The following is a 13,444-nucleotide window of genomic DNA, read 5'->3' on the forward strand; positions in this document are numbered from 1 at the left end:
CACCATGTTCTAAAATTTTCAACCAACTTAAAATTGATAACACTTAAGTCAGCAATTTATCATCTATAAAACAATCTCAGCAAGAATATAAAATTCACCAAAAAAATACTAAAAGCTTATAATCACAATTTTATGAAATCAAACCTCAATTCGTGATACCACACCCTTTGTCATAGAGATTGTATCTCCACCAAGTGGATATCCTACAACAGTTACTGAATCCTGTGTATCATATAACTTGTTAGTTTGATGAATTATGGAAGAACAACTAGATTAAATAACCCTATAGAAAAGAGAGCCTTAGAAAATGTGAAGTGCTTTAACTTTGTGAAGCACTTGGGGGGGGGGGGGGGCGGTACATGGACCGGCTGACGAGGGCCCTCAGATCGTCCGCCTTCTGTGGCAGCAGCAGCTCGCACACGTCTCTCTTCTCTTTTGCATACATCACCCTCAACTGCTCCGGCGACATGCAGATTCCAGCGGTGAGAATCGCCATGCGCTCCACCGACTCCGCCTCCATCTCCGCCAGGTGGAACGCCATGAACCCGCCGTAGCTGATCCCCATCACGGAGTACCGGGCGACCCCGAGGAGGCGCATCGCCTCCGCGACGCACCGCGCCTGGTAGCCCACGGAACGGTCGGCGCAGGAGGAACGGGATCTTCCGAAGAAGAGGAGGTCCGGGATATAGAGATCGAAGGAGCGGGATAGGGCCCCGATCTGGCCCTCCCATTGCCACTTCGAGTTGCCGCCGAAGCCGTGAATGAGGAGGAGGGCAGGCTTCCGGCTAGCGCGGCGGGGGTTGGGGCCCCAGATGTGCAGCGACGTGTGGCCGAGGTCGAGTGTGACGGGTCGGAGACCGCAGCGGAGGAAGGAGAGGTGGAGCAACAACTCGTGCAGGGAGACGAAGGAGAGCAGGCGTCGGGCGGCGACGGCGACGACTCGGCGGAAGAGGGAGAGGAGGGCGACGGCGAGGAGCAGAAGCAGGTGGCGAAAGGATTTCATGGATGCCATCGCGATAGAGATCGATGGGAATGGGTTTAGGTTTGGGGGGAGAGGAAGGTAGGAGGAGAGGCGTTGTGTGGCAGACGGTTCGAGTCGCGGTTACGCTAGACTGCCACTGCCTACCCGCTTCACATTAATAAAACCTGCTTACGATATTGGTTTAGGTTCGGAGATAACTTTGTGAAGTGTTATAAATTTGGGCTGGCGGAAAAATTAAATTATTATTTTTTGTTCATTAACACCGGATTTTAAAAACCGCTGTTAAAACCGATGTCTATTAACAAAAAAAAGGCGCTCATAGACATCAGCTAAAAAATCGTTGTCTATGAGTGAAAATCTGCGCTCATAGACACCGATTTTTGGAAAATCCGGTGTAAAATACTCAAAGACATCGGTTTTTGCTTAAAACCGTTGTTGTTCCACCGATATCTATGAGAGTTTTTCTTGTAGTGAAGATTTAAGATCATGTTTCATGCAAGTTTCGGCCAAGATATGAGTTAGGGTTGGTAGAAAGATCAAAACCCCAACTATGCATGATAATGATTCTTCATGATATGCTATGTGATATGTGAACTTTATGTCACCATGTTATGCTTATGAAAGACTTATGATTGATGAAATGCCTAAGAGATGCTTCCCTATAAGTTGGGATTAAGAGCACTCTTCATGATATGACAAGAAACATGATATGCTATTTTACTTTTGTATGGCTTGTACCGGACCCTAAGAATGGTCCATGGGATGAGCTCCTAAGTTGCCCCTAGGTCGAAGCACGGGCCTAGTTCCCTAGTAGGTTCGGGATTAGCTACCTCAGATTTATTTAGGGATGCGCGCAATTCATGTATGTGGTACAATACCGGACCCTCATGTTGAGATTTATGTTTAAGTACCTATATGATATACATTTTCAAAAGAACATCTTGCATACACTTATTTCATGCTATATGATTTTGATACATGTTTTCAAAAGAACATCTTGCATATACTTATTTCATGCTATATGATCATTATGCTTTATGAGGATGCTCTCTTGAGATATGTCTATGATACCTAGATGAACATGCTACTACTTTATGTTTATGCTCTCATGCTATGTTTATGATTTGCCCAAATGAGTATGACACTACTTTACGCTAGCATGAAATGTTAAATCTAGATATTGGTTAACTGAATATATCACTACTCCATGTTTAATTCATGATTTATGGTTTTTTTTGTGAGTAGGAAAGGATCTTACTAAGACTATGTGCTTATAGTTTTAAAATTTCTTGTACTGCAGAAAAGGGTAAAGAATGGCTAAACTAAAGGGAGCAGTAGGGAGGGCAAAGATATGTGTGGCAGTGGCATGGTAGAAGAGATCTGTGTTTTGTGCTTCAAGACTTATATATGTTTTAAGTTTTTGCATGTGAACTATTTCTTTTCTTGCTACTTTTGATGATATTAACTTGAGCTTGTTTGGATGATTTATACTTAAGGTGAACTTATACTTGCTCTTGTTTCCATGAAACCTTGAAATGTTAAGTACTTGTTTAATTAGAGAATTGTTAGTTATCATGAACTCTAGAGAACAATATACATGTTTAGTTTCCTTCTTATTTAGTACGCTTTATGCTCTGGGTAAATAAGCATGTATCATGTTTCAAGTAATAGATAGTAAATAAATTTTATATGCATGAATGCTGGCATGTTCACATGGTTTGTTGTATGATTAAGTTTAAAATTTTTTCTTCTTCCGCTGCAATGATTGCATATGCATGTATGTATGTTCGCGTAGTGCCGCCCTTGCTATCAGTAGGGGAAGGGCGGGCATTACAGTTTGGTATTAAAGCAAGTCTACCTTTCCACTACACACACACACATCAAGCCTCCATCCTGCCGCTCCAAGTAAGAACTTCTATGCCTACTTTATTTCTTTTATGTATGATAAGGAATGCTTTTAGTCTAAGTATGCATGAATGTAAGTAGGAACGATAATAATCTTATGCTAGCCTTGTTAGGAATGATGATAACTTATGCTAGCTTTGTTGCCATATATGAAGATAAGCATGGCTAGGAGATGCAATAACCAAGTCGATGAGATAATACCCCCACCTGATATGATGCATGTAGTTACTGAACTCCAACGTCAGGTTACAAAACAACAGCAAGTGATTAATGCTCTGATGAATCAGCAAGGGAACCTTACCACCCCACCAGTGAACCAAAATCAGATGCCAGTCGTTCCTACAGCTGCACCAGTACCACTGATAGGCCCAACCCCAGTAGTTCGACAAGAGGCGTATCTAATTCAGTGGCAGAGGCTGAAGCCGGAAAATTTCTCTGGCAATTGTGAACCATGGGACGCTCAAGCCTGGTTCAAGACTGAAGAAAGTATAGTAGAGTTACTGGACTGGCCTGAACATGAAAAGGTCAAGTGTGCATCATTCCGCCTTTCGGGAGATGCCAAAATGTGGTGGGACAGGGTTAAAGCAAAGAGGCAAGTGAACCAAATGAGATGGACGGACTTTGAAGCTGAATTTTTCGAAGAATTCTTCCATATGTGTGTGACAAATAAGCACTACGACGAGTTCACCGAGTTCCGGCAAGGTGACCTATCAGTTAATGAAGCTGTTAAAAGATTCAACCAACTAGCACGCCTATGCCCAGAGTTGGTCAGTACAGAAAGAGAAAGAGTCAGACTCATGCTGAAGATGCTCAGACCCGAGATAGCTCTGAATGTGGCCGACGGAGTTAATAGACCGCAGACCGCCGAAGAGCTGATCAGCAGTGCCCTGATCACAGAGCACTATCTGAAGGCGCTGAACGAGGGCAAGAGTCAAGCCCAGTCGGGAGGACAGAAACCCCAAAGTACCAAAACCAACTGGAAAGGAAACCACAACAGTAAGAGAAAGTAATGGAACAACTCTAAGGGTGGTCCAGCGAACAAACAACCCATGTACCCCCAGTGTACCACATGTGGAAAGAAGCATCCAGGGGTATGTCGTAAGGGCACAAATAGGTGCTTCAACTCTGGACTGGAAGGACATCGAGCCAGGGACTGCCCTACCCAGGTTCAGACACCTCCTCAACAGTATATTCAGAACCGGGGTGCTCCCTCACAGCTACACCAGATGCAAGCTGCGATAGAAGGTACTCCGATAAGCTAAGGGAGATTGGAAGCCTCGCCAATTATGACAAATGCCAGGATTTTCTCTCTCACCAAGGAACACGTGATGAATGCTTCTACGGTTGTCACAGGTCAGATATTTATTTTCAGTCAGCATGCTACTGTATTATTTGATACTGGGGCAACACACTCATTCGTCTCCACGCCTTTCACCAAGAAGATAGACGTGCCACCACAAGTTTTAGATTGCAAGTTCTCAACGACCCTACCTCCGAGAGAAGTGATGTCATCTTCCCATATGCTGCGAGCCGCTCTTGTCAGAATCGCAGACAGAGAACTCTATTGTGATCTGATAGTGCTCGACATGCAGGATTATGACATTATATTGGGCATGGATTTCTTGAGCAAGTATGGTGCTTCGATCGAGTGTCGTAAAAGAAAAGTGGTATTCCGGCCAGAGGCAGAACCGATGTTTGAATTTATTGGAGAACCAAGGAAAGGAACTAAGAAATTCTTATCAGCCTTAAGGGCACAAAAGATATTAGACAGTGGATGCACTGGGTTTCTAGCACATGTGGTCGATACCAGCCAAGCAGAGGACCAGAAGCTGGAAGATGTCAGAGTTGTATGCAGCTACCCAGAGGTATTCCTTGATGAACTACCAGGGTCAACTCCCGATAGAGAAATTGAATTTGAGATCGAATTGTAGTTAAGGGTAGGGATGGTGAAGGGATACCTTTCTCCCTTCACTTAGAAGAAAAGTTTATCTTTCCTTTCTCCCCTTCACTTAGCATGAAGAGTTCATTTTCCCTTCTCCCTTCATTTAGAATAAATGAAGGAAAGAATGAAAAGGTGTTTTCCTTCTCCCTTTCATTTGGAATAAATAGAAGTAAGGGAAAGAAAAGCTATTCTTTTCCTTCTTCCTCCTTCTTCTTCCTTCACCGAAACTCCAAGCTTCCCCTCTCCCATTTTCGAATTCAAGCTAAAGGTTTTCTTCCTAGGAAAACTTCACAAAGGGAAGTTCTTAAAACCTACTTCCCCTTACAAGCAAGATAAGCAAAAAGGGAGTTCTAGAAGTAAAAGCTTTCTTCTTCTTCTTCTTCACCTAGGGTATTTTCTTAGTAAACCAAGCAAGACAATGTAAGTATCTCCCTCACCTGTAGTACAAGTAGTTTTCGAGTGTTTTTCCATGTTTTTATGTTGCTTAAAACCTAGGATTAGGTTTTGTAAGTTCGGCCAAGACATGAAACAAGGGTTGAGGAGAGTTAAAAATGTTAACCATGCTTGATTATGTTTTCTCAAGATGTGTAAACCATTATGTGATAGAGCTCCATGCTTAAAACCTAGGATTAGGTTTTGTAAGTTCGGCCAAGACATGAAACAAGGGTTGAGGAGAGTTAAAAATGTTAACCATGCTTGCTTATGTTTCGTCATGATGTGTGAGCTATTATGTGATAGAGCTTCATGCTTAAATATTGTTAAATGAAACCAAGAACCATGCTTTAGAGTTTCGGCCAAGGCTTGAAGTTAGGGTTAGAAACTCATCTATGCTTGCTAGAAATCTTATTTGCTATGCCATGCATTCTATGATATTAGTTTAGAGCTTCATGCTTAAATATTGTTAAATGAAACCTAGAACCATGCTTTAGAGTTTCAGCCAAGGCTTGAAGTTAGGGTTAGAAACTCATCTATGCTTGCTAGAAGTCTTATTTGCTATGCCATGTATTCTATGATATTAGCTTAGAGCTTTATGCTTAAATATTGTTAAATGAAACCTAGAACCATGCTTTAGAGGTTCAGCCAAGATATGAAGTTAGGGTTAGAAACTCATCTATGCTTGCTAGAAGTCTTATTTGCTATGTCATGCATTCTATGATATTTGTTTAGAGCTTCATGCTTAAATATTGTTAAATGAAACCTAGAACCATGCTTTAGAGGTTCGGCCAAGATATAAAACTCATCTATGCTTGCTAAAAGTCTTATTTGCTATGCCATGCATTCTATGATATTAGTTTAGAGTTTCATGCTTAAAGTTGTTTAAGTGAAACCTAGAATCATGTTTTATATGTTCGGCCAAGACTAGAAATTTGGGTTAGAAACTCACCTATGTTGCAAAAAGTCTCCCATGTTATGCTATGTATTGTGTGATATTGGTTTAAAGTTTCCATGCTTGGTGTTGCTTAAAACCTAGGACTATACCTTTTGTAAGTTTAGGCCAAGAAGGAAATGGAATGGATTAGGAAAGTTTAACTCCAACTAGAATTGTTTATGTTTTCTCCCATGATATACTATGTATTATGTGATGCTAGTAGGATGCTTTCCTTGTTTAAAGTTGTTTAAGATTTAAGATCATGTTTCATGCAAGTTTCGACCAAGATATGAGTTAGGGTTGGTAGAAAGATCAAAACCCCAACTATGCATGATAATGACTCTTCATGATATGCTATGTGATATGTGAACTTTATGTCACCATGTTATGCTTATGAAAGGCTTATGTATGATGAAATGCCTAAAAGATGCTTCCCTATAAGTTGGGATTAAGAGCACTCTTCATGATATGACAAGAAACATGATATGCTATTTTACTTTTGTATGGCTTGTACCGGACCCTAAGAATAGTCCATGGGATGAGCTCCTAAGTTGCCCCTAGGTCGAAGGACGGGCCTAGTTCCCTAGTAGGTTTGGGATTAGCTACCTCAGATTTATTTAGGGATGCGCGTAATTCATGTATGTGGTACAATACCGGGCCCTCATGTTGAGATTTATGTTTAAGTACCTATATGATATACGTTTTCAAAAGAACATCTTGCATACACTTATTTCATGCTATATGATTTTGATACATGTTTTCAAAAGAACATCTTGCATATACTTATTTCATGCTATATGATCATTATGCTTTAGGAGGATGCTCTCTTGAGATATGTCTATGATACCTAGATGAACATGCTACTACTTTATGTTTATGCTCTCATATGCTATGTTTATGATTTGCCCAAATGAGTATGACACTACTTTATGCTAGCATGAAATGTTAAATCTAGATGTTGGTTAAATGAATATATTGCTACTCCATGTTTAATTCATGATTTATGGTTTTTTTTGTGAGTAGGAAAGGATCTTACTAAAACTATGTGCTTATAGTTTTAAATTTCCTTGTACTACAAAAAAGGGTAAAGAATGACTAAACTAAAGGGAGCAGCAGGGAGGGCAAAGATGTGTGTGGCAGTGGCATGGTAGAAGAGATCTGTGTTTTTTGCTTCAAGACTTATATATGTTTTAAGCTTTTGCATGTGAACTATTTCTTTTCTTGCTACTTTTGATGATATTAACTTGAGCTTGTTTGGATGGTTTATACTTAAGGTGAACTTATACTTGCTCTTGTTTCCATGAAACCTTGAAATGTTAAGTACTTGTTTAATTAGAGAATTGTTAGTTATCATGAACTCTAGAGAACAATATACATGTTTAGTTTCCTTCTTATTTAGTACGCTTTATGCTCTAGGTAAACAAGCATGTATCATGTTTCAAGTAATAGATAGTAAATAAATTTTATATGCATGAATGCTGGCATGTTCACATGGTTTGTTGTATGATTAAGTTTAAAATTTTTTCTTCTTCCGCTGCAATGATTGCATATGCATGTATGTATGTTCGCGTAGCGCCGCCCTTGCTATCTGTAGGGGAAGGGCGGGCGTTATAGGAACTCTAGGAGAAGTTCATAGAACTACACGAAGGAACTTCCAAAGCAAAGCTTGCGAGTCGGGATCGACTCCGGAACCAACTAACGAACCTCCAGATGGAAAAAAGTGAAATAGTCGCACATCTGCACTCGAGGATCAAAGAACTTATCACTGGACTCACAAATCTCGAAGAAAAGGTAACAAACCGAGATTCATTAAGGTATACTTTAAATGCATTCCCTAGGACACTTGAGTGGACCTCTATAGTCGACTCATTTTATATATCTAAAGACCTAGAAGTTAGTTGATTAGAAAATCTTTTTTCCACTTTTGAATCTCACAAATCTAGATGTGCATAGATGAAAAGGGAGCCTAGTCATAACATTGCCCTGAAGGCAAGAACGGACAATCCGAACTTAGAAGCATCAATCGATGAAATGAAGCAGCGCTATTAGTAAGAAAATTTAATAAATTTATTAAAACTAATAAATTTAAATCGCATACGAGAAAGCACTATGGGAACAAAAGGAAGGTCCGATACTATAACTGCAATGAAGAAAGGCATGTAAAAGATAACTGCCCAAAATTGAGGAGCAAAGATAAGGAAAAGAACAAGAAGCCAACTCAAACCGACAAGCATAGAAATTTCAAAGCAACGTGGGACGAAACGTCGTCCGAATCAGAGATAGAAGCCCTCGCCTGACTTGTGCTAGTGGCAAGTCACCAAGAAGACGAAGAGGAAGCAAGCTCGTCCGAAATAAGCATCGAGAGCATCGATGAAGGGGGAGCGACATCGGAAGAAAGTAGCACTTCAGGGGGAGCTTTAGATTGCGGGATCGACAAGGTAAGTTAGGTACGGTTTATTCCTCCTGATAAGTTATTTAGCTTGTTAAATTATTATCAAAAAATTACTGCATTTTGGAAAAAGAAAATAAAAAATTAAAATCAACTTTAGCTGTTTCTTGTCGATTAGAAGATCTCGATAAACTAAAATTAGAAAATAAAAATTAAATAAAGAAATAAAAAATTTGAAACATCGTACATGCTCAAATAACCAAATATTAGAAAATACAATGGATTAAATTGGTACTTTAAATATTATAAGGGATAAATTAGAAAAATTCACAAAATACATTCCTAAGAATTTCTTGATTAATCAAGTAGTTAGGAACCTATACTGGGTTCCAAAATCATATTTAGGTTAACTGTATTTCTGGACTTAGGACTTTCAGAAAGAAAATTAAATGTTTAAATTCTTTAGGAGGCTTTGTCTAGAAGTGGTTAGGGGTGAGCAAAAATTCGGTAAAACCGAATTAACCGAACTGACCGAATTTAGGAATTCGTTTCGGTTAATTTGGTTTTCGGTTTTATTTTTAAAATTCGGTTCAGTTTTCGATGAATTCGGTTCGGTTTCGGTTTTAAATTTTGTAATTCGGGTAAACCGAATAAACCGATTAAATCGAATAAATATATTTATTAATTTATTTTTATTTAAAAATATAATAAATAAAATAAAATCTCTTCTTTTTTTAATTAAAATCAAATAAAGTTTTAAAATTCGGTTAATTTGGTTAATTCGGTCAAAAACTGAATTAACCGATCTTTTATCGGTTCGGTCAGTTCAGTTTTTGTAGAGAATTCGATCGGTTCGGTTGGTTGAAAAAAAATTGATTTATTCGGTTTTCAGTCTATTCGGTTCGGTCGGTTCGATTTTGACCGAATGCTCTGCCCTAGAAGTGGTTGATGCTCCAAAAACCAAGAAGGCCTAGTGCCTCACCACAACCTGGAAGCCAATTACTGAATTGAATATTTAATTGATCTACTATGAAGCATTTAACTAATGCTTTAAATTTTTGTTAGAAAAATTTATTTAAAGGTCTAATCATCAAAATTTGTTTAAGTTATTTTTTTTGTGAAACGTTAATCTAAACAATCTTTTAATTTGTTTTTACATTAGAATTTTTTTTATAAACTAGTTATCAAAATGTAATTTTTTTATTTTGTCAAAATTCAACTTTCTGTGAAATTTGTTTTGTGTTCACCCTTGCTAAAGTTTTTATTGTTAAAGAAGTTCTTTTTCAAAGTTTTTAAAACTTAACTTTTATATTTTTTATTTTCCCTTAGACTTTTTAAACCTTCCAAGTAAATATGTTTACATGTACCCCACCTTTAAATGTGATTAAAAGGGAGAGTAGTAAAGATTAAGTCTAGGGGGAGGGTAGTACAATTTTAATATTTTAATTTTTGTACTTGTAATTTTTTGTAAAAATTATAACTGTTATGTTTTTATGGTTTACCCTAACTTAACTTAGGTTTGATCACATCAAAAAGGGGGAGATTGTTAATACCTCAAAGTAGTTTTGATGTGATCAACCAAGTCAGGTTAGGCCATGTTGGTTTTTAACCCTGTGTCTAAGTGTCCAGGAACTTAGGAGCACAGGAAGTCGAGCGAAAGACGCAGCTAGCGAGAAGGACGACATGGGAGAGAGCCGACGGGCTCGGTATGTCAGAGGGATGAAGTGCTACGAAAGAGTACACGGGCAGACGAGAAGGAGGCATGCAGCGTTTTCAAGGGACGAGAAGCCAGAGCGAAAGATTGCTCGAAGGCTAAAAGTTGGGTTCGGGTGAGCCCTATTCCAGATGGCCGAGATCACCCAAGCGAGCGGAGCTGGAGCGGAAGACCTGAATCAAACCAAGCGGAACCGGAGTGGAAGGTCGGGACAGAAAGTTAATAGAATGTTGACTTTCTGATTTTGAGCGCTCGAAGTTTGAGCGCCCAGAGCAGGTTTTTATCTGGCTTAGATAGAACACTTGTAAACAATTTCCTGTGTCTAGCTTGACATTTTACGTACTTTAACTGCTATAAAGAGGCTTCTCCGTCTGAAGGAGAGTTCAGTACGCTTTCAACTTCCTTGGATTAACAACCTCCCCGGTTGTAACCAAGCAAATTCCATTATGCCTCTTCCTTTCTTTAATTAGTCTTTTATATTTTATGCAAGTGTTAATTTTGATAAAGCTATAAAAGTTCGAGGAAGATTCGCTTTGTTTTGCAAGGCTATTCACCTCCTTCTAGTCGACTATCAAAGGGTCCTACATTATGAGCATGCCTCCTAGTATAAATCTGATTGGTCCCAGAGCCGATCAAAGCTCCTCTAGGAGACAACATTGTCAGAGAATCGTAACAACCTATCATGGAATAATGGTTACTCACCAGAGAATATTTGTACGATAACCTTCCTCTGCCTATGGGAGGGTTGTCGCACATCCTCCACCACTGGACATATTCCGACATTTGATATTCTATGACGCCTCATTATTACGGAGGTTATGAGAGATAGTATAAAAATGGATCCTCTCCGTTGGCCAGGTACGCGCGCACATGTATCTATATTACAGTTCTACTATTCATCTTCTTCTCAATTTTCCCCCAGCTACTGTTTTAACATGAGTGTTGGTGTAACGACCACCCTTCTTACTACTGCTACTACTCTCTAAGAGTGACCATTACTTAACTACTAACTCTACTTAACCGGTATAATTAAAAACCACGAGGAATCCCTACCGAAAAATTTCGGCAGAGTCTCCCCTGTACCGGTGACCAAATCAACAATACAAACAAACTATACTCAGCCACAGGCGGCTGGAACATATATTTTCACAACCACGTAGTATAATATCACAAATAAAAGAAGGAAACTACTCTAGCAATAGCAAACAACTATATCACTCCATCAATAGAACCCAACTACAAGTGCGGAATAAACTTAATTACAATCTCAACTCATAATAACATTTAAAGAAAACTAAAAGAACTCTAAACAGAAAAGTCTTGACAATTCCTTAGCAAACTCTTGATCTCCCCATAATCCAGCCATCACACACCTTCATCACCACCACCTTGTCGCCTTCCTTGCTAAATCTTTTCCTTTCCTTTATCTGCAGTAGGAGGAAATGCAGTCTATAAGCATAAAGCTTAGTGAGTGCTACCTACTCACAAAAACTCGATATGCATGTATATAAATAAAAACATGCTAAAACTGAATGCTAACATATAAAACTACTCATGCTCATAAATAGCAAAGGAATCATACTAACTGAAATACTAAACATCTATAGCTAATCATGCTCATAAACCAATAAAGGAATCATACTAACTGAAATACTAAATATGTAAAGCTACTAAACATGTAAAGCTACTAAACATGTAAAGCTACTCACGCTCACAAGAATAAAACTATAACTGCATGCTGAAAGCAAATAAAGCTAAACATGCTGAATAATCTAATAGCAAGAAACAAATAAAACTACTACTGCATACTTCAAATAACAAGAAACTAAACTTTCTAATTCTAAACATATTTGAAACTTGTTTCATTTGTTTCAAAACTTATACTTTAATACATCAAAATAATAATAAACTTCTTTTGGGCTCGACATTGTACCAATTTACGCGCATCCTTAATAAGAGTCAAGGTAGCTAATCCGGAAACTACTAAGGTACTTCTAGGCGATCTTGTGCCTAGGGGCGATCTAGGAGCCCACCCAATGGACCTTGTGTCCTGGACCTTGTGTCCGGTACATGCCATTAAAAAGTAAAATACTTATTTTCTTCTTAACTATTACTTCCTTATACTTGTTATTCTTTTAGCTCTTCTAATATAAAATGCCTTGGCACTTCTTCAAGCACCTTGCGTGCTGCTAATCCTCAAATGTTGGAATTTAGGATCAAGTTTAAGATCTTGGTCTTTTCTTACTTATTACTTCTCATAATCTTCTAGAAGAGTTTAACATGCTTGTGTAGTAGCAAGAAAAATCTAATTCTGCCTGCTTAACATTAAATGGCCAAAAATAAGATCTTAAAACTGAATACTAGCATGATAACAAAAGATTTAACTTGCTGGAACTTAAAGAAGCCTAAACTGCTTACTTTCATACAAGGTGTCTAGTTCATGATTAGTAAACCAACAAGAAAATCAAACTTGTAATGTACAATATTGCTGTTCGTGCTAGTTAATTGCAAAGGAACATCTAACTAAAATGCTATTTAAACTGAAAATTTGCTCATGTTATTCTAATAACAAAGGAATCTAGAAAATAAAGGAATCATTGCTGCATGGAATTAACAGAATATCATGCTTACTAACTCAACACAAAAGGATCGAAACTGCTATGAATTGGTGGCTATTCTTGCCCATGAATATGCACAACAGAACTTAACGGTAAGCTTCAAAAGGGATCATTCTCAGCTCCAAATGGGCTGTTCATGCCTGTTGCAGATACCAAAGGGAGTGGGTTGTTCTAGCATCAATGTTAATGAAGCTCCACATACAAACTATGAACAGAATCTGTGCTAACTACCAAGATGGTGAGCAATGACATATCACGTATCACACACCTTTCTAATGCATGTAACTCAACGAAATTAAACCACAAGTTCCAAATCTAAATCATTTACTAAATCCATTCAAATCCCTTCAAGCTTCCAATTCTTAAAACATGCTACTGCCAAATAAAAACCCCTAGCAACATTACCTTAAGTATGCTACTGTCGAACGCAAGAAAAGAGACTAAATCCCTAATCAACTAAATTCAGTACAGCATGTTCCCCTGTTCCAGATCAGTTGCCCTACATCAAAAAGAACAACATGCCTA

The 13,444-nt window shown here is 38.5% G+C and overlaps 1 protein-coding gene across 1 annotated transcript; it reads right to left on the bottom strand.

Moving 5' to 3' along the window:
- Positions 1 to 319: 319 nt before the first annotated feature.
- LOC121979797 lies at positions 320 to 1,012 on the bottom strand. The gene has a single exon (XM_042531792.1). It carries the CDS (start codon positions 1,010 to 1,012, stop codon positions 320 to 322), a length of 693 nt encoding a protein of 230 aa, XP_042387726.1.
- Between the last annotated feature and the right edge of the window lie 12,432 nt (positions 1,013 to 13,444).

The sequence above is a fragment of the Zingiber officinale genome, chromosome 5A (assembly GCF_018446385.1).
Source record: "Zingiber officinale cultivar Zhangliang chromosome 5A, Zo_v1.1, whole genome shotgun sequence".
NCBI classification, from domain to species: domain Eukaryota; kingdom Viridiplantae; phylum Streptophyta; class Magnoliopsida; order Zingiberales; family Zingiberaceae; genus Zingiber; species Zingiber officinale.

Bases quoted from the DNA above. Each gene is read 5' to 3' on its own strand.
- LOC121979797 (XM_042531792.1), bottom strand. From the start codon at position 1,012: ATGGCATCCATGAAATCCTTTCGCCACCTGCTTCTGCTCCTCGCCGTC.